The sequence below is a fragment of the Mobula hypostoma genome, chromosome 12 (genome assembly GCF_963921235.1).
Source record: "Mobula hypostoma chromosome 12, sMobHyp1.1, whole genome shotgun sequence".
NCBI classification, from domain to species: domain Eukaryota; kingdom Metazoa; phylum Chordata; class Chondrichthyes; order Myliobatiformes; family Myliobatidae; genus Mobula; species Mobula hypostoma.
This window is the reverse complement of record NC_086108.1, coordinates 74525077-74549773: the sequence shown is the minus strand read 5'-3', so window position 1 is coordinate 74549773 and position 24697 is coordinate 74525077. Positions and strand designations below refer to the sequence as shown.

At 41.1% G+C, this 24697-nt stretch overlaps 1 protein-coding gene across 1 annotated transcript in view; it reads right to left on the bottom strand.

The window, feature by feature from the left end:
• The window catches only part of LOC134355205 (peroxiredoxin-1-like), a 51828-nt gene that overhangs the window by 11042 nt on the left and 16089 nt on the right, over window positions 1-24697 (bottom strand). The window contains exons 2-4 of the mRNA XM_063064988.1: window positions 17654-17770; window positions 16778-16931; window positions 8898-9020 (exon numbers count right to left, since the gene is read on the bottom strand). Of these exons, the coding sequence (XP_062921058.1) occupies window positions 8898-9020; window positions 16778-16931; window positions 17654-17759 (383 nt within the window). The 5' untranslated portion in view covers window positions 17760-17770. The remainder of the gene's footprint in view (window positions 1-8897; window positions 9021-16777; window positions 16932-17653; window positions 17771-24697) is intronic.

Sequence of the window (24697 nt, the reverse complement as noted above, 5' to 3'; positions counted from 1 at the left end):
TCATTGCATTTTCTGTAAGTTTGTTTTTAAACCTGCGTTGTTCTAATGTATGTGAGCACCAGCCACAATGGCTCCACAATTTGTTTGGGAAAGCAGATTTCTGTTTAAACATTGCAATTTTGTTCACGCTCACTTTCATTCCTGACTGCCACTCAATTGTCTCTCTGTTCCATTGATAAAGTGATTTCAACTGCTCTTTTAAATGTTAGTTGTGCTTCAGTTAGGAGTAGTTTTTGAATGCGTTCTTGTAAGAATCCACAAACTAATCGAGCTCTCGTTGTATCATTAAGCCCTTTATTGAACTCACAATTTCTTCAATTCAGCCATGCAAGCGGAAATGCAGTCGTCTTCGTTTTGATTTCACTAATGAAGCCTAAAAAGTGTTCTGTAAACAACAATGGTTTCAGTTCTAAACGTTCCTGCGTTACGTTCAAGATATCAGCAAAGCTTATTTCGGCTGGTTTGGTTAGAGCAGGTAAACTTCTCAGCAAACTGTATGCTTTCCAGTTACTGCACTCAGCAGCACTGGCACACATCTTATTAGCCATTCCATTTGCTTTAAAATACTGCTCAATTCCTTCAGTATACAAAATCCAATTATCTGTGTGCAGTTGAACAGTAGAGCCAGCCCTTTCTGCTTTTTTTAAAAAAATGTATCATCATCACCCGGTGCTCACTGTTTATGAACCCTTGGCCGTACATTTTGCTTGTTAATTTTGTCCATTTTCTGCCTTTTTTAAAAAAAACTTGCCCATCTCTCTCCCCTTCTGAAGAAACACTTGCTGCACTTCAACAGGTAAGCAGTCATCTCAGATTCATTTTAAAACTTCCACGACAACACATGTTTCATAACTCCAGAAACTAATGAAAAGAAAGACACAAGACCCAGATATGCTTTGTCTGCCTAGTTTCACTTTCCTTTTCTTTAGTGAGATGCTAGCTATATATAGCCAGGATGGCCAAGACATTTTGCACTGTACCGTATTTGTCAACATGGAGCAGATAACGAGTTTGTAAATCTGGTGGGAGCAAAGGGTGTTGGGAATGGTGAGGGTGGAGCACAGAGAGCGGGATTTCGGACAGGTGGCAGTGGAGTATCAGGGGTGGGGGTTGGCACAGATGCAGACACACCCAGCCCTGAGACTCCAGGCAAGGTCACTTGATTCCAAATAATTTGTTTATTGACCATTACAGAACCTCTCTCTGGTGCTTCACATCCCCTCCCCTCTGCCTTCCCATTTTCCCAACCATGAACCTTCTCTTCCTGCCCCCTTCCCACTCAGTCTACAACAGGCACTCATATCAGAATCGGGTTTATCACTCACATACATCATGAAATTTTTTTTGTGGGGCTGAAATACACTGCTATATGTAAAATTACTACAGTACTGTGCCTCTAAGCTATATAGAAACATAGAAAACTAACAGCACAATACAGGCCCTTCAACCCACAATGGTGTGCCAAGCATGTCCTAACTTTAGAAATTACCTAGGGTTACCCATAGCCCTCTATTTTTCTAAGTGTCATGTACCTATCCAGGAGTCTCTTAAAAGACACTATCATATCTGCCCCAACACCGTCACCAGCAGCCCATTCCACACACTCACCACTCTCTGCGTAAAAAACTTGCCCTTGAGATCTCCTCTATATCTACTTCCAAGCACCTTAAAACTCTGCCCTCTCGTGTTAGCCATTTCAGCCCTAGGTAAAGGCCTCTGACTATCCACATAATCAATGCCTATCATCTTATATACCTCTATCAGGTCGCCTCTAATCCTCCATCACTCCAAGGAGAAAAGGCCAAGTTGACCCAACCTTTTCTCATAAGGCATGCTCCCCAATCCAAGCAACATCCTTGTAAATCACCTCTGCAGCCTTTCTATGGTTTCGACATCTTTCCTGTAGTGAGGCGACCAGAACTGAGCACAGTACTCCAAGTGGGATCTCACCAGGGTCCTATATAGCTGTAATATTACCTCTTGCCTCCTAAACTCAATCCCACAGTTGATGGAAGGCCAATGCACCGTATGCCTTCTTAACCACAGAATCAACATGTGCGGCAGCTTTGACTGTCCTACAGACTCGGACCCCAAAATCCCTTTGATCCTCCACACTGCCAAGAGTCTTACCATTGATACTATATTCTGCCATAATATTTGACCTACCAAAATGAACCGCCTCACAATTACCTGGGTTGAACGCCATCTGCCACTTCTCAGCCCAGTGTTGAACCCTATCGATGTCCTGCTGTAACCTCTGACAAACCCTCCAGACTATCCACAACACCCCCAAACTTTGTGTCATTGTCAAATTTAGTAACCCATCCTTCCACTCCCTCATCCAGATCATTTATAAAAATCACGAAGAGAAGGGATCCCAGAACAGATCCCTGAGGCACACCACTGGTCACAGATCTCCCTGCAGAATATGACCCGTTTACAACCATTCTGTGGGCAAGCCAATTCTGAATCCACAAAGCAGTGTCTCCTTAGATCCCATGCCTCCTTACTTTCTCAATAAGCCTTGCATGGGGTACCTTATCAAATGCCTTGCTGAAATCCATATACACTACATCCACTGTTCCACCTTCATCAATGTGTTTAGTAACATCCTCAAAAAATTCAATCGGGCTTGTAAGGCACGACCTGCCTTTGACAAAGTCATATTCCTCTCCAAATGTTCATTATTCATGCCTCTCAGGATCTTTTCCATCAACTTATCAACCACTGAAGTAAGACTCATTGGTCTATAATTTCCAGAGCTATCTCTTCTTGAATAAGGGAACAATATCTGCAATCCTCCATCCTCCAGAACCTCTCTCTTCCCCATTGACAATGCAAAGATCATTGCCAGAGACTCAGCAATCTCCTCCCTCGCCTCCCACAGTAGCCTGGGGTACATCTCGTCTGGTCCCGGTGACTTATCCAACTCGATGCTTTCAAAAGCTCCAGCACATCCTCTTTCTTAATATCTTCCTGCTCAAACTTTTCAGTCTGCTGTAAGTCATCCCTACAATCACCAAGATCCTTTTCCGTAGTGAATACTTAAGTATTCATTAAGTATCTCTGCTATCTCCTCCAGTTCCATACACACTTTTCCAGTGTCACACTTAATTGGTCCTATTCTCTCACGTCTTATCCTATATGTGCCTATAAATTTTATATACGTATATGTGCCTGAGACCTTTGCACAATACTGTATGACATGGTGACAAAATGAAGTCTACCACTCACGAAACATCATCTAAGGTACATATCACCCTATGTTCCAAGTGAGCACGGCATGTCTGCCCCATCAGAACTGCTACCACTCCCTGACAGCCCATATGCTCCATCACCATTGGTCCCGACTTAGCACTCACACTTCTGGTTCCAAGCAGCTGTCTGCTAGCAACAGAAGCCAAACCCTGATAAACTGCCTTGACGAGTGGGCTAAACCAGGTGAAGGTAACTGATGGCTCTTAAACCCTTGGTGAATTTGGGCTTGCCTACCCAAGCAAGCAAAGACTGCACCTAGCCAACTGCACAGAGGTAACCACTAGTTTGGCTCAAAGGGCAGGAAGGCACACCCAGCAAGATGCTGTGAAGCAATCAGAGCATGAGGCACAAAGGACGTCATGGGCATCAGTGTGTGGGGTGTCCACATACTTAGAGTCAACGTTGACAGATCTCAGAGGAGAACTTTAATAAGGAGAACCAGCCTGATACAACATTGATATCGCAGCCCTGAGTGAGACCTGGCTTTCAGGAGAGGGCCAACTTTGTGAAAAGGGCACAGGATGAACATTCTTTTGGAGTGGAAGAGGAAATTGAGACTGATGTGAGGCTAGGTTTGGATTTGCAGTGAAGACAAGAGATTGCTGACATGCTTGCTGGACCCTCCAAGAGGTGTGAATGACCGGCTCATGGCCATAAAACTCCCTCTAACACTATTGTCAACACGTGTCCATGATCAACCCAGATGTCATTGAAAAATTTTATGAAGAACTGCAATCAGTTATTGCCACTATTTCCAAAACGAAGAACTTATTATCCCTGGTGACTTCCCCACTCTAAGCATTGGCATCTAACTGACTACTTCATCATCAGGAAGAGAGACAGGCAGGATGCAAATGACAAAATTTATGTGCGATGCTGAACGCTGGACAGACCACCATCTCATCATTTCTAAACTGAACATTCATATTCAGCCCAAGAGACACCCACAAGAAAAGAAAGACCCAAAACAGCTGAACCTCTCCAAGATGAGAAGTAGCAACATAAAACAGTATTTTTTGGGTTGAAACTCAAGAAGACCACTTAAACTCCACCACTCTGGACAATCAGAATGTGGAAACTGCTTGGTCAACCCTTCAAGAGCTGATCTGCAACAGAGCTGCACTGGTTATGAAGCCTGTAATAGAAAGCACAAGGACTGCTTCAAAAAACGAGGTTTTTAACAAAAGGTTCAAAAAAAACTAGGTAATGATAGAGATCTAGAAGATTATAAGGCTTGCAGGAAGGAGCTTAAGAATAAGATTAGGAGAGGAGAAGGGTCCATGAGAAGGCCTTGGTGAGCAGGATTAAAGAAAACCACAAGGCATTCTATATGTGAAGAGCAAGAGAATAAGATGTGAGAGAATAGGACCAATCAAGTGTGACAGTGGAAAAGTATGTATGGAAATGGATGAGATAGCGGAAGTACTTAATGAACACTTTGCTTCAGTATTCACTACGTAAAAGGATCTCAGTGATTGCAGGGATGACTTACAGCTGATTGAAAAGCTTGAGCATATAGACATTAAGAAAGAGGATGTGCTGGAGCTTTTGGAAAGCATCAAGTTGGATAAGTCTCCAAGACCGGACGAGATGTACCCCAGGCTACTGTGGGAGGAGATTGCTGAGCCTCTGGCAATCATCTTTGCACCATCAATGGGAGAAGGGAAGTTCCACAGGATTGAAGGGTTGCAGATGTTGTTCCCTTATTCAAGAAAGGGAGTAGAGATAGCCCAGGAAATTATAGACCAGTGAGTCTTACTTCAGTAGTTGAGCTCCTTCCTGCAAGTCGATGGAAAAAAAGATCCTGAGAAGCAGAATTAATGAACATTTGAAGAGGCATAATATGATTGAGAATAGTCAGCATGGCTTTGTCAAAGGCAGGTTGTGCCTTACAAGCCGGATTGAATTTTTTGAGTATGTGACTAAACACGTTCATGAAGGTAGAGCAGCAGATGTAGTGTATATGGATTTCAGCAAGGCATTTGATAAGGTACCCCATGCAAGGTTTATTGAGAAAGTAAGAAGGCATGGGATCCAAGGGGACCTTGCTTTGTGGATCCAGAACTGGCTTGCCCACAGAAGGCAAAGAGTGGTTGTAGACGGGTCATATTCTGCATGGAGGTCCGTGACCAGTGGTGTGCCTCAGGGATCTGTTCTGGGACCCCTTCTCCATGATTTTTATAAATGACCTGGATGAGGAAGTGGAGGGATGGGTTAGTAAATTTGCTGATGACACAAATATTGGGGGTGTTGTGGATAGTGTGGAGAGCTGTCAGAGGTTACAGCAGGACATTGATAGGATGCAAAAGTGGACTGAGAAGTGGCAGATGGAGTTCTACCCAGATAAGTGTGAGGTGCTTCATTTTGGTAGGTCAATTATGATGGCAGAATATAGTATTAATAGTAAGACTCTTGGCAGTGTGGAGGATCAGAGGGATATAGGCCTCTCAAACCTGCTGCACAGGTTGACCCTATGGTTAAGAAGGAACATGGCGCATTGGCTTTCATCAGCTGTGGGACTGAGTTTAAGAGCTGAGAGGTAATGTTGCAGCTATATAGGACCCTAGTCAGACCCCACTTGGAGTACTGTGCTCAGTTCTGGTCACCTCACTACAGGAAGGATGTGGAAACTATATAAAGGGTGCAGAGGAGATTTACAAGGATGTTGCCTGGATTGGGGAGCATGCCTTATGAGAATAGGTTGAGTGAACTTGGCCTTTTCTCCTTGGAGCAACAGAGGATGAGAGGTGACCTGATAAGAGGTGTATAAGATGATGAGAGGCACTGATTGTGTGGCTGGTCAGAGGCTTTTTCTCCAAGGATGAAATGGCTAACATGAGAGGGCAGAGTTTTAAAGTGCTTGGAAGTAGGTACAGAGATGTCAGAGGTAAGTTGTTTTTTTTTAAAAAAACTCAAGAGAGTGGTGAGTACGTGGAATGGGCTGCTGGCGACGGTGGTGGAGACGGATACGATAGGGTCTTTTAAGAGACTCCAGGATAGGTACGTGGAGCTTAGAAAAGCAGAGGGCTGTGGGTAACCCCAGGTAATTTCTAAAGTAAGTACATGTTCAGCACAGTGCTTTGTGGGCCGGAGGGCCTGTGTTGTGCTGTAGTTTTTCTATGTTCTATGGACTGGTTTGATGAAAACTGTGTTGACATCAAACAACCGTTAGATGAGAAACATGGTCTCCACAAAGCTTTCCTCAGCGACCCCAAGTCCATCTCATAGAAGGATGCCTTCAATTACATACAAAGGACCGTACAACACAAAGTGTGCCAAGTGCAGGATTCCTGATTGATCAATAAAGCTGATAAGATCCAGTCATTTGTAGATGGGTATGATTTAAAGAAATTCTACGCTGCACTAAAAAAAGTCTATGGCCCCACATCATCAGGGTCATCCCTTCTCCTTGGTGTTAATAGGAAAATGCTGATCATGGACCAAGAAAATTCTTCATAGAATTGAAGTGCTGAGCACTTTAACAGTGTTCTAAATCATCCTTCAGCTATAAATGACAAAGCCATCGATCACCCGCCCCAAGTACCTATCAATGAAGCAATGGATGTTCCACTAACATTAGCAGAGACCCAGAAGGTAATACCTCAGCTCTCTAGTGGCAAGGTGCCTGGATCAGATGCAATACTAGCTGAGGCCTAAAAGAAAGGTAGAGCAATGCTAGAGAAAAGCTCTTCCAACTTATGTGGCAGTAACAGACAATTCCACGAGAATTTAAAGATAGACCTATTGGTAAACCCACAATCCGATACCAACTATTCGGGAATATCCTTGTTGTCTATCATAGGCAAAATCTTCACCAGACTTCTTCTTAACCGTCTCACTTCATACTGTGACTGGAGATTCCTATCAGAGTGCCAGTATGGGTTCCAGAAAGAACGTGGAACTATCAACATGTGCTTGCTGCAAGGCAACTGCAAGAGAGATGTCAAGAGCAAAACACTGACCTAACTAAGGCCTTCGATATTATTAGCAGAAAGGATCTATGGAAGATCATGGCAAAGTATGGATGCCCATGATGTAGTATTTCCATGATGGCATGCAAGCTAGGCTTCAGGACAATGGTGAGACATCCAAGCCCTTCCCTGTCTTAGAATGGGATCAAGCAGGGCTGTGTCTTGGTACCAATGCTATTCAGTCTGGTGTTTTCCACCAGGTTAACTGATGTCTTCTGAGGCAAAAACATGGACTTCAGCATCAGATTCTGCACCAATGGGAAACTGTTCGTTCTCAGGTGGCTCCAAGCAAAAACTAAGATGATGACAGACATCACTAGAGATTCTTTTTGCTGATGACTGTGCCCTCAAGGCTGGTTAAAAACAATAATATGCAGCGCTGTGTTGACAAGTTTACTGATGCATGTACCAACTTCGGGCTTACCATCAACACCAAGACTGAAGTAATGCATCAGTCAGTTCCAGGGAAATCTTACATCTAGCCAAACAGTCAAAGACTCAACCCAATGAACAGATTCACATGTCTTGGCAGCACACCATCCCAGAGCATTGTCACTGGTGATGAAGTGCCAGGCTTGCCAAGGCAAGTGTAACCTTCAGCAGACCTTATATAAATGTCTGAAACAGAAGAGGCACAAGTCTACAGGTGAAGTTGAGGTGTATAGGGCCATAGCACTTCCCACTCTACTTTAAGCCTACAAAATATGGACAGTGTGCCAATGGCACCCGAAGAAACTGAAACATTTGCACACATGCCGCATCAGAAACCTCAACATTAAGTGGCAAGACAAAATCCCTGACACTGAGGTACTTAACCAAAGTGGGCCTTCCCAGTACCTACACTATCCAGTTACATTGGGCAGACCACGTAACTTTACACCAGACCATAGGCTGCCTAAGAAATTGCTTTATGGCAAACTACAGAAAGGGAAGTGTTTCCATGGAGGCCAAAGGAAATGCTATGAAGACACCCTGCAAACTTTACTAAAAGCCTTTAGCATCAATCCAGACACATGGCAACATATTGCCCAGGATTGGGTTGAGTGGCACTCCACTCTCCATAAGGGTGCAGTGACACAAGGCAGTAAGGACAACTTCAACCGAGACATAGGCTGGCTAGGAAAGCCCAAGTCAGCAACCCCCAACCCAAGGAGGCTGCTATCTTTTGTCCACGCTGCCAAAGAATATTTCAAGCATGGATTGACCTCTACCCTCAGACCAGTTCAGCCCCCACAAATTGCAGATGACTAGAGTGGCTCTCATCTTTGCATGATGGACAAACAAACAAGTAACTCTCCTGAATACAGATCTGATGTCTAAAACAGTGACTGTGGGTACAGCTACTAATGTACCAATTTGATAATGATTATCAAAATCTTTAAAAGGTAGTTTTTATTCATGAGGTAAAGCATTGACCTTTTGTTACTTTAAAAGTAGAAGTCTTTTATCAATACCCATAACTCAGTTTCATAGTTGCACAATACTATGAAGCTGCAAACAAATAGTATGCACTAATGAGATTATCAAGGCATGATTCTTAAACAGCAGAGTAGAACACTATTCTTAAAGAACAAAAGGATAAGCAGGTATGCATTACCTATTCTAGATCTTACTCCATATTCAATTTTACCCTACATTTGTTCATCTACTCCCTTCCCAGCAACTGACCGGAAAGCAATGCCTTCATCCTCCTTCAAGATACCATAATCTAAGGAGATTGTGTGACGAAGATCTGACACCAAGGGGATTTTTGTTGGACCAAGTCCTCCTTGCTTTCTCGGGGTGTTGATCCTATTAAATACAAAAACAGTTTTAATTGTATTTAAGTGAAATGAGTAAAGTAAATCTTGCAAATACATATACAATTATGGGAAGCTCATTTTGTAAACTATATATAGAAATTCTATTTGACCATCATTTTAATGACCACTTTATGTAAGGATGCCTAAGAAATTTACCAAAGTCATCCCAGGGATGAGAGATTTTGGTTAAGAGAACGTATGGGAGAAACTAGGATCATTCTCTTTTATTTGAATACGGTGATGTGTGATCCAGAAGCTTCTTCAGAAGTCAAGCACAAGGGACTAATCTTACAGTTTCACCTGTATTTATTAGATGTACATGAGAATACAGATTAGGCAACAAGGAACAGCAATGAACGGTATGGTTTGGCAAGGTACAGCAAGTAACAATGGCCTTGTTCTCATGCTCTTTCTTTATACCAGAAACCAGTCTGAACCAGTGAGATAAGGGGATTCATCATTGATAATAGAACACAGTAGAAAAGTACTGAGTTACAGTGCCCATAACACTTCAGGTTTTACAGACAAAACAAAATGCAGAAATATAGAACTAAATAGATCAAAGTCACAAATGTTTACAAACATAAGCAAATGTAAAAACTGAAACTACAAGGAAAACAATTTTCAATTCAAAAGTGCAGGATGAAAAAAGCATTCTAAATGGAGAATGAGGCAACGATAGCTGACAAGGGAAGTCAAACAGAATAAAGGCAAAAGAGAGGGCATACAATATAGCAATAATTAATAGGAAAGTAGAGGATTAGGCAGTTTTTAAAAACCATCAGAAGGCAACTGAAAAAGCAATAAGGAGAGGAAAAATTGAAAAATGGAGGTAAACTAGCCAATAATATAAAAGAGAGGATATCAGACAACTAGAAAAAGACACTAAAGAGACAGCAATAGCAGACACAGAAATGGCTGACAAACTCAGTAAGTATTTTGCATCAGCTTTTACTATGGAAGACACCAAGCATATGCCAGAAATTTAAGATTGTCAAGAAGCAGAAGTGAGAGTTGTTGCTATCACTAAGGAGAAGGTGCTTGGGAAGCTGAAAGGTCCAAAGATAGATAGGTCACTCCTTAAGAAGGGAGGGAGGCAGAAGAAAGGAAATTATTGGCCAGTTAGCCTGACTTTAGTGGTTGGTAAGATTTTGGAGTCCATTATTAAGGATTAGATTTTGGTGTACTTGGAGGCACTTGACAATAAAGGCCAGTGTCAGCATGGTTTCCTTAAGGGGAAATCATGCCGAACAAATCTGTTGGAATTCTTCTGAGGAAATAACAGGCAGGATAGACCAAGAAGAATTGGTTGATGTTGCATACTTGGATTTTCAGAAGGCCTTTGACAAGGTGCCACACCAGGCTATTAAACAAGGTAAGTGCCTATGGTATCACAAGAAGATACCAGCATGGATGGAAGATTAGCTGACTGGCAGAAAGCAAAGAGTGGGAATAAAGAGGCCTTTACTGGTTAGCTGCCAGTTCAAGTGCTATTCTGCAGGAGTTGGTATTGGGACCACTTCTTTTCACAGTATACCTTTTGTCAACAATTTGGATGATGGAATTGATAGCTTTGTGGCCAAGCTTGCAGATGGTATGAAGGTACGTGGAGGGACAGGTAATGTTGAGGATACAACGAGTCTGCAGAAGGACTTGGTCAGATTATGAGAATGGGCAAAGAATTGGCAAATGGAATACAGTCTAGGAAAGTGTACAGTCATGCAATTAGGTAGAAGAAATAAAGGCAGAGACTTTTTCTAAATGGGGAGAAAATTCAGAAATCAGGGGTGCAAAAGTGCTTGGGAGTCTGCATGCAAGATTTCCTAAATGTTAACTTGCAGGTCGAGTCAGTGGCAAGGAAAGCAAATGCAATGTCAGCATTGATTTCAAGAGGACTAGAATATAAAAGCAAGGAGATAATGCTGAGGTTTTATAAAACATTGGTCAGATTGCATTTAGCAGGACTGTGAGCAGTTTTCAGGCCCCTTATCTAAGAAAGGGTGTGTTTGCATTAGAAAGGAGGTTCACGAGAATGATCCCGGGAAGGAAAAGGTATGAGCAGCACATTGCCTCTGGGCCTGTTTGTGCTGGTGTTCAGAGTGAGTGGCGTCACATAGAAACTTATTGAATATTCAATGGCCTAGATAGAGTAGACATGAAGAGGATGTTTCCTGTAGTGGGAGGAATCTAGGACTAGAGGCCACAGCCTCTTAAAAGAAGTGTGTCTTTGAAAAAGAGATGAGGAATTTTGTTAGCGAAAGGGTGGTGAATCTGTGAAATTCATTGCCACAGACAGCTGTGGAGGTCAAGTCATTGGGTATATTTATATTGCAGTTTGATAGGCTCAAGTAAGGGCGCAACGGTGTCAAAGGTTACAGGGAGAATGCAGGAGAATGGGGTATAACAATAAAGGATAATAAATCAGCCATGACAGAATGGCAGAGCAGACTCGATGACCGAAAGCCTGATTCTGTTCCTATGTCTTATGAAAAACAATTATCTGGATCCTAATCCAACACTTTGGAACAAAAATAAATTGCAAAGGCATCTAATAGATATATTAAAAATTATGAAAGGTGCTGGAGTGGACAGAGTTATCTGTGCCCATCAGAAGGAACAAGAAGTGGGTAATATAGCATTACTGGGAGGAGAAGATGGCAGTGCGCCTGCATGTGCGCAGCTCTCCGGTGAAAAATGATATCATATCTGTTAAATAGGGGCCATGGACAATTCTGATTTGATGGAGAATGGACATGAAAGCACAGAGGAGCATCTGGAGAAATTTCTGAAACGCCCGTCTGCTGCTGTCATTACTGTGTGGTCGGGAATCTTTCGGAGGGTAGGCCTCAAAATCCCTGGCCTTGCCTGCTTTTGGCGACCGAGGAGGTCAAATCGTTCGGACAGAGATGGTGCTCAGTACTCAGTGTCGGAGAGCTGATCAGAGCTCGAAGTTTTTGGATGACTCAGAGTCGGATTGTGGTCGGCATGGCAGGGAGAGTTTTTCTTCCTTCTCCCGTCTGCATGAGATGTGGGACATTTGAGAAACTTTGAACTTTACTATGCTCATGGACTTCTTTATCAAGTTATGGTATTGTTACACTGTTCGTAACTGTATGTTATAATTATGTGGTTTTGTCAGCTTTTTCAGTCTTGGTTTGTCCTGTGTTTTGTGATATCACACCGGAGGAAATAATGTATTATTTCTTAATGCATGCATTACTAAATGACAATAAAAGAGGACTACGAGTCTTCATAATCATACCGTGACTGGCAAAGAACCAAAAGTGACACGAGGAAAATTCTGCGATTAGATTAAGGGGCACACTGCCAGGATTAGTACTGAAGGCAGATCCAATTGCAAGATTCAAAAGGGAACTGGATAAATACCTGAATGAAAAGAATTCGCAAGACTTCCAGAAGGCAGGAGAGTGGAACTATATGGATTGTTGTTGCATTGATCTGGTACTAAGTGGATTATGAACTTTTCTTTAGAATGTGTCTTTAAATTCTTGAGAATCATAATTGATACTTTGAATGTAACTAAACTCCTTGTAAATAAATAAACCAGCCAACTGCAATATTTGTTGTTTCATATTGGTTTCAGTGGGCTTGCAGCTATATTTTTCACAGGACTTGTTTTAAGAAGTGTGTAGGCGTGTGCCAAAAAAGCTGAACACACCACACCAGCACCAGTCAGACTCTTAAGATACTTTTTCACCTTTGATTTCAGTGCTGCTTAATCCTGGTTTGACTATGAAGCTCTGATGGCAGCAATGAAGTTACATATTACCAGAGGTTATTTGACTACTGAATACTCATTTCTACTTTTCAAGCACATTGGTAAGAAATGTTACATATCCAATGTGCATTTGGTTTCTCCAACATATTATGAACATTGTTTGCAATACAATAAATGTGAAGAAATGCAAGGGACTGGAGTTAAAAGTCTTATCACCCGAACGATGAAATGCATAGAAAAACTGGAAGAACAGAATAAAGTCCTTAGAAGAAGCAGGACTAGAGGTGTGGGAGTTGGTGGGTTTATAATGGATATTGGTAGATAAGCTACAGCATGAGTTGGAGACAGATGTCAGGAAAGGGAAGGAAAGAGAAAATTAGGAATGAATATAATTGGAATGTGGAAACTGGTGACAGAGGTAGGAATATTTGAATTCTGTGTAATTTTTTTTCTCATTCAAGGGATGTGGGCTTCACGGGCTTTCCAAATTCCCCTTAAAAGGTGGTGGTGAGCTGCCTTGAACTACCAGTCTTTAACCTGTGGGTATACCCACAATCGAGAGTGAGAGTGAGACGGTTTGTTTGTTTGTTTTTTCCAGGCTTTTGACTCAATGATGGTGTAAGAAAGCCAATGTATTTCTACTTCACGAAAGTGTGTGGTTTGGAGGGCCACTTCTAAGTGGAGGTATTCTCTTGCTTTGAGTGCCATTGTCCTTCTAGCTGGTAGTGGTCATACATTTAGAAAGTGCTGTTTGTGGAGAGTTGGTGCATTGATGCAGTATATCCCATAGATTAGTGGTCACCAACCTGTTTAAGCCCTACTTCGGCCTTAGTGAAAGGCAAGATCGACCTACTAAATCATTCAGAGAAAAACCAGCTCAGATTGTACTTCCAACTTGAGGCCTTTTATTTGGGCTAATTGTATTTGAATTACATAAAATGCTTTCGTCAAACTTTCAAATTAATTCAACCCAGAAAACACTGTAACTAGCATATCAAACAGGCTATAGCTGTCTTTCTTTAAGAATATTACAATACTTCATACCTTTCGTAGTAACTTCTACTTTGAAAAAGGACCACTCGACAACTTCATGTCCAAAGGAACAACTTTATCTGGGACGGCAAAACCAATACGGCAGAGGGGTTTATACACACATGCGCAGAAAAGACCGGAAGTAAAACCCCGCAACCCCGGAAACAACAACCTCTGTTTACAAACAGCTTTCCGTAGCGGGAGTATTGCTATATTACCATTATCCTAATTGGTACTAACTTACCTTTATAATGCTCACATTACAACACTTGCCCCCCTTTAAATTCCAACATTCCCCAAATGTAAAAGAACTGGGAAACAAAAAACAGTGGTGTCATTAGTTTGCGTACCCCTGAAACTTATACTAGTGTCTCAGTAAGTTTACCAATACAAAACACCTGAAAATCGGGGCAGGTTCAACATTCAGTCTAACAAAGGAAACAGTCCATTCGAATATTCAGTCTGTCAGGAGGTTTGCGAGGGCACTGTGCTGCAACCGTCTGTTGACTTGCTGCCTGAGATAAAGAAGCGAGGAGCACGAGGAACTGTCAGATGATGCGTGCTATTGGATTTAGGGTTTCTGACAGACCTAATGGCTAACTTAAACACACTCATGGGAAACCAGCTCATGGGAAAAGACCGACACCTGCCCCACATGATAAGCACAGTAAATGCATTTAAGGCCAAGTTCGGTGTTTGGATTTCAAATTTAAAGAACGGGAGGCTGACACACTTTCCCAACTTGGAAAACTGTTATAGGCCATCAAGGGAAAAAAAATGCTTTTCACCCTGAGCAGTACTGTGCTTACCTAGACAAACTGGCAATAGAGTTCAATCAGCGTTTTGGGGAGTTAAATGTCATTAAAGATATTGCTGCATTTATTTCAAACCCATTTCTGCTGATCGAAATAGAACAGATAGCAGCCAAATTCCAGCAAGTATTTGGTGTGCCAAGTGATATTGAGATAGAAATAATTGAGTTGCAAAATAACATCGAGCTTAAAGCAAGATCAAGGGACAGTGACTTTTGTGGGCTTGTCGGCAGGGAGAACTTTCCTCATCTCACCACAAGTGCACTAAAAGTTAGTGCCTACTTTGGGTCAACTTATCTATATGAAATTGCATTTTCACAGATGAAAACTATTAAATCTAAGTACAGGAGTTGTCTTACTGACAGACACCTCACAGACTGTCTCAAACTGCCTGACTGTAGTTATGAGCCAAATTTCAAGGAACTAGCAGAAAGTGTTCAGCCCCAGTCATCACACTGAGTGCAACAGTCAATTTTTATTCATTTATTTTTCATGTTGAAATAAAACTAAATAATGAACCTTAGAATTAAAGGTGTTGTAATGTGAGCATTATAAAGGTAAGTTAATACCAATTAGGATAATGGTAATATAGCAATACTCTCACTACGGAAAGTTGCTTGTAAACAGAAGTTGTTTCCGGGGTTGCGGGGTTTTACTTCTGGTCTTTTCTGCACATGTGTGTATAAGCCCCTCCACTACATTGGTTTTGCTGTCCCAGATAAAGTTGTTCCTTTGGGCACGAAGTTGTCGAGTGGTCCTTTTTCAAAGTAGAAGTTACTACGTATGACTCACATATGTGCTCTAGGGGTAAAATTTGCTTTTCCATCAAAAGGTTTATCAGGCATAATGCATTTGTGTATTTTATTTTTTCTTGGAATCTACTGGGAAAGTCTCAAAGATCGACCAGTCGATCGCAATCGAGGGGTTGGCAACCACTACCATAGATGGTACAAATGCGCGTTGGGAATGGAGTGAATGGCCTGCTGTCATAGCCAAACTGTAGATATGGCTACCTCAGTTCAATTTCTGGCACAGAAAATAACACTAATTCAGGTGTTAACGTAATAGAAAAAGAGTTCAGAATCTATGAGTAATGAATTATCCTTCTTGTAAAAGAGAAAGAAGCAGGCTGTGTGAAGTTGGGGGAATGAAGTTGCAAGCATGCAGCAAAGCTCTCCTGAGGAAGTAAGGTCAGTAACTGTCCAGGAGGTGATGATCTGGTCGTGGGGTTATGGTCCAGAGTGACCTGAAATTTCTGAGAGCTCCCGTTAACCCTTTGCAAGATGGAAGTTAGTTTGCAAAAACCAGACTAAGTGCTGCTTACAGTGAATAAGGGCAGTAGAAAAATTTTAATTTTCAATGTTAGTCTTGCAATAAGCTATGAACAGATAGCTTTATTTCTCACATGTACATTGAGACATCAAAACACACAGTGAAATATGTCATTCATAGCAATGACCAATATAGGATGTGCTGGGGGCAACGCACAAGTGCCATCATGTTTATAGCGGCAACATGGCATGCCTATAACTTACTAACCCATACATGTTTGAAATATACAAGGAAACCGGAGCACCAGGAGGAAACCCACACAGTTACAGGGGAGAATGTACAAACTCCTTACAGATAGTGGTAGAAATTGAAACCCAGTCACTAGCACAGTAAAGTGTTACGCACAGTAAATGGTTTCCCTCTTCTGAGATACAGAATCAAAGAGGAGTGCCATCTGTGCGCATGAAGTGAGTAACCAAGAATGAGCTAGTCCAGTATCTCAAACTGCTCACTTGTAGAATTGAACCATGCTACAATGCTACTGCTTCCTTGCACAATCCTCTGGGCCAACATTATATGTTGTGGACCTTGCATGACTATCTACACTAATAAGTAAAGAAAATTGTTTCTTTATAATCTGGTAAACACACTATTTTGTAGCTAACTGAGTCATCTGTATTGCAAAAGTCAAAATTTTATGCTACTGACATGACTCTATTTTTCAGAAAAATAAAGGCATGCTGTTCCATGAGAATGTTCACACAACGCTATTTTGATGAGAAAACCCAGAAGCTAAAATAAAAACACTTAAATCTACATCTCTAGATGTCTTTGAAAATTGCAATTTAAACATTGGATAAATTGATTAGGAAACAAAGTAGTGCTACGTACCAAGCTAAATGAGCAAAATGGGAATCTGTAGAAGCAGCAATTATTTCACAATTAACCTTGTTGAAATCTTCTACACGATCACTAAAAGCAATAATCTCAGTTGGACACACATAGGAGAAATCAAGTGGGTAGAAAAAGAAGACTACATATTTTCCTGTGAAGAAAATGAACAAGTTAATTTATAAATACCACACTGTGCAATCAAAACCATTAGGCAGTCTCTCAACATATTCCAGCATTCTTCTCATGCTTTGGTTGATCTTCCAAAGTTTAAAAGATTCTAAGATTTTATTACAATCAAGGTATATGGGATCATTATACCAAAGACCTCCAAGAGGACCACAACCTTGTCATGGTTTGGAGGCTTGCGTGCTTCAAAGACCTGGAGAACTATGCTGGCTGGAGTCAGGGCCTTGTGCTTTGCCTTTGGTCACCCATGCCAGTAAGGTCAAAGCATAGAGGCCAGACTAAGAATGGTCCATCTGTCCTCCAGTTTTGCAGATTCAGCTCAGGGATAACAACCTTAATCAGTCAAAGAAAGCTATTGCAGAAACAGCAATGAAGAATCCTTCAACATCTGGATGGCCAAGGAGGACCTTCATCACTGCGCTAAACATCAGCAGTGTACTGGGTAGGAATTAAGTACAACAAAGATAAAAGACCTCATTGAATAGAAGTGCAGGCACAAGGAGCCACATGCCATACACCTGCTTCTACAATATTCTATCACTGTGTTTTATAAAGTTAGTTTTCCTCTCCCATGGCCTGTTCGGAGCTTTGACATTCTTTATTCAATTCTAATGTGCTAGAGAAGAGAAGTTCAAAGGGGGAAGGGGCTCAGGGAGCCAAACTGGGTGCAACTGTCATTATGTTTACCTCTGTATTTAGATAGTTGGAGTTGTTCAAACTGTCCATTAGGCATCACAGCTGTAGCTTCAAAATCAGGAGCTAACTTCCCAATCACAGCTCTTCCAGAAGTCATTCTGAATCAACCTGAAAAAATAATTTTTGAATAAACAGGTTGTCCTGTTAAATTTTGCTTTGACATCTTCTTTACCTCATATGGTGATCTAAAACTTCTTCGACACATTGAAACATAGGTTAGAATACTTGACTGCTGCAAGACAATGAGGTGATATTCTAAAGCACTCATCATGTAAGCAAATATACAACTGAATCTGAAACACTGGGTCTTCTGGCCTTAACATATAGAAATTCTGAACACATCTTCCTGGTTCAGACCCATCATCTCCAATCACCATTTGCACTCACCCTTCATCTCATATTTACCTGATCCTAATCCAGAGGGTTTTATTAACTGATTCAGTTAAGTGTTGGATTCTATCATCCTGACATAAATAACTACAAGATTTCCAAGGAAGATGCCCCATTGCCAAAGACCTCAAAGTTCTGACAACCAAGAAGTACCTATACCTTGTTTTGCTAGCTGTTGAAAATGTTTTTGGTAGTAAAAAGACTATTGTACTGTATAGCACAGAAAAATGTTCCATTACAATGTTGTGTCTTCATAGTCATACTTTGTTGATCCCGGGGGAAATTAAGTTTTCATTACAGTTGCACCATAAATAATAAATAGTAATAGAACCATAAATAGTTAAATAGTAATATGTATATTATGCCAGTAAATTATGAAATAAATCCAGGGCCAGCCTATTGGCTCAGGGTGTCTGACCCTCCAAGGGAGGAGTTGTAAGTTTGATGGCCACAGGCAGGAATGACTTCCTATGACGCTCTGTGCTGCATCTCGGTGGAATGAGTCTCTGGCTGAATGTACTCCTGTGCCCACCCAGTACATTATGTAGTGGATGGGAGACATTGACCAAGATGGCATGCAACTTAGACAGCATCTTCTTTTCAGACACCACTGTCATAGAGTCCAGTTCCATCCCCACAACATCAATGGCCTTACGAATGAGTTTGTTGATTCTGTTGGTGTCTGCTACCCTCAGCCTGCTGCCCCAGCACACAACAGCAAACATGATAGCACTGGCCACCACATACTCATAGAACATCCTCAGCATCGTCCGGCAGATGTTAAAGGATCTCAGTCTCCTCAGGAAATAGAGATGGCTCTGACCCTTCTTGTAGACAGCCTCAGTGTTCTTTGACCAGTCCAGTTTATTGTCAATTCGTATCCCCAGGTATTTGTAATCCTCCACCATGTCCACACTGACCCCCTGGATGGAAACAGGAGTCACCTGTACCTTAGCTCTCCTCAGGTCTACCACCGGCTCCTTCATCTGTCATTAACGTTAAGCTTAAGGTCTAATCCTAATTCTTGCAGCACCCCATTAATAATCAATCATATAGCACATTTAATTACAGCTTTTCAGTCTTTTATATAATTCTGTTAATTAAGCAGACCATTAAAAGAATGCATGTGAGCAACTTTCTGTGGCATGCCTTGCCCAAGGTAACGACAGCTTCACAACACTCAATACAAGACAAATGGTGAACTTTGATGCAACTTAAACTGCAACTTTTAGGTATGACATTTCATTGCCCCTCTTCCATTTCCTTAAAATGCTGTACTACTTTTAAATAAGTACAGACACTCCAATGGCAAAATTCTGGTCTGGCAAATTAACCTTAGTTGCATTTTTGTGACCTGCTGAATACATGTGTATTTAGCAAAATAGGTTACAGAGAAAATAAAAATCAGGGAAATGGGACAAATGTAGATAGCCTGAGAGACAGTAAAAACTTACAGGCTGATTGGCCTTGTGTCATGTGAAATTTGAAAATATGACTACATATCTAAGGAATTGATTACTCAGTGGATATAAAAATTAAAATACAAATGCAAATGCTGTGCAAAACCAAATAACAGCAAAATATGACTTTCATATATCAGTCATTTACTAAACATAGAGATCAAAATGTGAATGCTAACACAATTCAAAGTACTTGGGATTACATGGAAATGTATAGTAGATGCTGTAATGTAGAACAAATTCCTGAAGGCAGAGATTCACAAGCACCTTTTACCTGTCAATTGCATTCAGTGCTCTCAACATGGCCTCCTCTACATTGGCAAAACCAAATATAGACTAGGTGAACAACAGGAATTCTGCAGATGCTGGAAATTCAAGCAACACACAAAGTTGCTGGTGAACGCAGCATTCACCAGCAACTTTGATGTGTGTTGATAGACTAGGTGATTATTTTGCTGAGCACCTTCAGTCTGTCCACAATAGCCATCTTGAACTTCCAATCGCATTTAATTATAGATTGCTTTGCACTCACACACTGAACTCCACTGAGATCAAACACAAGCTCTGAGAACTCCTCAAATTCCATGTGGGTAGCCTTCAAACCAATGGTATGCACACTGAATTTTAGTGTTAGGACATCCACATCCTGTGTTCCTTTCTCACTCCTAGTGGTCCTCTGCTTTCCTTCACATTTCCATTTCTCCACCACCCACAGAATTATTCAGTTCACTTTCTTCTCCCTGGCCTCTCCTTCCCATCCCCTCCCCCTGATCGTATCTGCTCATCCTTCCCTTCCTTATCCAGTCCCAGCATCAATTACTACATTTTCCCCTCTCATACTACGGATTATTCCTATTGCTGTTTCCACCTACCATGTGTCAGGGATTCTCCTGGATTAGTAGATACATTACACTTTTAAAATGTAGCGCTTCTAACAAAGCCTTTCTTGGATTCAACACTGTCTGTCAGCGTAGTTTTATAGTCTGATGTCTGGAATTCATAAATGTTTGCAGGTCAAAGGTCAGCAGAAAATTCTGCTCATTTGTCCTGATTTTGCATTTGCTATACACACAGTGCCATTTCGCCACATATATAAGCACTTTAAAAATGAAACCATGAGAGGTTGTGTGAAATTTTTTGTAGTCCAAATTAAGAACACTGATTGGTCGGTAATTACCACATTCTAGTTTATCTCTACCCTCTTCAGGAATAACTGAGATAATCGCCTCTCTCCAGGAAGGTGGAATTTCTCCTCTCTGTAAAATCCAATTAAAGGTGTTAAGTAATAATGGAACTAACTGTGACTTCAGTGATTTGTACCATTCTGAAGTAAACCCATCAGAGCCTGGAGACTTTCCGGCCTTTAATCTAGAGATGACCGCGTTCAGTTCTTTGGCAGTTACTGGTTCTAATAAGCATTTGTTTTGTAAATCTGTGAGTTTGGGTAGATCTAAAGAATTCAGGAAAGTGTCTATATAGGGCTCATTGGAGGCCCGGGGTTGAAAGTACAGTTCTCGACAATGTGTTTCAAAACTCTCTTGAATTTTCCCTATTATATTCTCCACAAGCTTTGTTTTTGGATTCCTAATTTTATGACTTGCGTTATCTGCTTGTTTACGTAACTTATGCTAATAACCTAGCTGATTTTCCTCCTACTTCATAATTCTTTTGTCTCAGGTAAAGAAAGTTTATTTGAGATTCCAATGTGTATGTATCATCAATTTCACTTTGCACTTTCTCAATTTCCTGTTTTAAATTACAACTAATTTTGTTGCTATCTACAACTTGAAGCTGTTTTAATTTTCCTTGAAGGTCTGCTAATTTTTGTGCATTGAATTTTTTCATGTGAGTAGTAATGGAAATAATTTTTCTTCTCAGTACAGCTTTCAATGTATCCCATAACATCACTGGTGATGTTTCTCCCGTGTCATTATGGTCTAAGTATTCTTTGATTTCTCCCCTTAATTTCTCCATTACTTTCAGGTTATTGAGTATTTGTGAATTTAACCTCCATAGTGTTTTCCTCATTTTCCTTTCCAGAATTAGAGACATAGAGACTGGACTATGGTCCGACAGATCAATTGTTGCAATATTACACTCTTTTATCCTGAATCTATCTATGTTAAATATAAAAAAAAGTCTATCCTTGAATAAGATAAATGAGGGAAAAATAATGCATATAGTCTTTACTAGTGGGGTGTAATTCCCTCCACACATCTATTAATTCCCAACTCCTCCAACGAATTCACTTTCCTAGTCAGAGGTTTATTCTGAATACTGTTCTTGAAGAATCTAATGCAGGGTTTAACCTAATATTAAAATCCCCTCCGCAGATTACTATCCCTTGAGAGCAGACCATTAGGTCAAAAATGTGTCTATAGAATGACCATTCACAACCTGGTGGAGCATAAGCATTCAACAATGATATTTCAGTACCTTCTATTCTTCCAGTAATTCTTACAAATCGTCCATCCTTGTCTTTAGTCTCTGAAATATGTTCATAATTAAGAGCACTTGATATTAAAGTAGCTACTCATCTTTTGTGGCCCAATTTATATGATGAATAAAATACATGCTTAAAGCCCATTCTTTTTAATTTTGCATGTTTGGATTGGCTCATGTGCGTTTCCTGAAGGAAAGCTATTTGTGCCCTCTCCTTTTTCAATTTAGATATAATCTTATTTCTCTTAGTTGGATTCAAAACCCCATTTACATTATAGGAAATTATTTTTACCAGTTCAATTTGCATTTTTCTCTAATAGAAAAAAAACACACTCTTTTTCTAAACCAACAGTAAGCAATCCCTTCTCAACAGTAAAACAGAACACAAAACCAAACCCTGGGCATTTTTGAACATAGAACATTTGAAAATTTTTCCTGACTTCCAACATGGAGGCCTGAGCACCGACCCGCCTCAGTCCAGAGGGATAACCCCTATCTCCAGTCTGTGCTAGAGTGCCCTCCGTAGTGTGAAGAGTCATAAAGAATTCTCTTCTTTTTATGTCTCGACCATATTGCTACCATTCAAGCTATTCCGTCTAGATTATTTTCAATTATCAGCTTTCATTTTACCTTTTAAGTACGATTTACTCTTTTCAGACATTTCTCAATTATTCTACACTCTCTGTACGTTTGCGTCTGAATACTTGCAGCTTTTCCTTACAGCTTGACACTCTGGTTCAAGTGGAGCGTCCTCACGACACTGGCTGCCATGTCCACCGCCAAATCTTCTCCAGTAACGACTCCAGTTGGGTGATAACTTTTATGGGTAGTCCCCGAACTGCCAGATCCAACGTTGCCTCTTCCACTGTAGCGTAGGTTTTTGTCCCTTCGTCGTAAAAGACTCTTAGCCAGGCTGGATACAGGGTCTGAAATCTGATGTTGTTTTCCTTCAGGAGCTTCCGTGTTTCCACGTATTCCTTCCGTCTAGCAAGGATCCCTGGTGCGTAATCGTGGTCTAAATTGATTTTACAGTTGCTCCACAGAAAGCCTTTCTTTTGCCATGCCAGTTTAAGCACCTCTTCCTTTGTACTGTAACTGAGAAATCTGACTAAAATCCACCTGGGCTGGGCATCTGCCAGGGGTTGTGGTGCCAACCTGCGGTGGGCCCTTTCTATCTGTAGATCTTTTGCGTCTGGTATTTCAAGGTTCTCTCTAAGCAGCTTCTCCACGAAGGGAATCACCAATCCCGGTTTACCTTCAGCTCCTTCGGGAACTCCACAGATCCTCACATTTTCCCTTCTTGAGCGGCCTTCTTGGTCTATTAGCTTCCACTGGAGCTGCTCCTGTAGCTTCAGCATTTCTCCTATCACTTCCTCTGCATTCTGCAGGCTCTCCTCAGTCCCTACAATCCTCGCTTCGGCTTCATCTAACCTCAGATTAAATTTTCCTATTTCTCCTTTAATATCTTCCAGCTGTTGTTGATATTGTCGGAAATCACGCATCTCTCCAAGAATCAAAGTCAGATTCGCCATTCTTCCACATTATATCCATCCTGGCTAGCCATGTGGGAGCTAGGCCCCTCGTCTTGCCGCGTCTTTTTTATATTCATCAGTCTTCTGAGCGGACTTTTTATTCTTGTACTTAGACTCCATTCTTGTCCCTTTTATTGATACAGTTATACAATACAAAATATTTGTCTAATTTCGACTTTGGGGTACTTTACGTTCTTTTTTGTCGAGAGACCTTTTCCTACGCTGCCATTCTCTTGGTGACCCGGAAGTCCCTCTGTGTGAAATTTTTTAAGCAATAAAGAAAAAAATAAGACACAGCTTAAGTACAAATTCTGTTTAAAAACAAAATGAATTAATGTTCAAAGTAAACTTATGTCACCATATACAACCCTGAGATTCGTTTTCGTGCAAGTATACACAGTAAATCCAAGAAATGCAATAGAATCAATTAACGACAGCTTCTAACAGGACGGACAAACAACCAATGTGCAAAAGACTACAAACTGCACAAATACAAGAGAAATAAATAACCAAGCAAGAGTAAAAGATCAAGAACACAAGGGGAAGAGTCCTTGGATGCTGCTTTCCTGTGAGAGCGCTCCATGTAGAGGTGCTCAGTGATGGGCTTTATCTGTGATGGACTGGGCTGTATCTACTACTTCTTGCAGAATTTTTCATTCAAGGACATTGGTGTTTTCATACCAGGCTGTGATGCAACCAGTCAACATACTCTCCACCACATAGCTATAGAAGTTTGACAAAGTTTTAGATGCCAAATCTTTGCACACTGCTAAGGAAGTAGAAGTGCTGCCGTGCATTCTTCGTAATGGCACTTAAGTGCTGAGCCCAGGACATATCTTTTGCAGTGACAAAACAGAGGAATTTAAAAGTTGGTGACCCTCTCCACCTCAAAGCCCCAATGAGGACTGACTTACAGACCTCCACTTTCCTCCTCCTGAAGTCAATAATCAGCTCCTTGGCTTTGCCGAAATTGAGAGAGAGGTAGTTGTTTTAGCACTACTCGGCCAGACCCTCCTCTTTGCTGATTCTTCACCACATTGATTCAGCCAGCGACAGTGGTGTCATCAGCAAACTTCAATATGGCATTGCAGAACAAAAATGGCAGCTTAATGTGGAGGTACCATACAACCTGCACTAAACAACTTTAAAAACCTAAGTTAATAATTCCAACCGAACTCAGGCTACGTCAAAAACGATTACAATCAAGGACT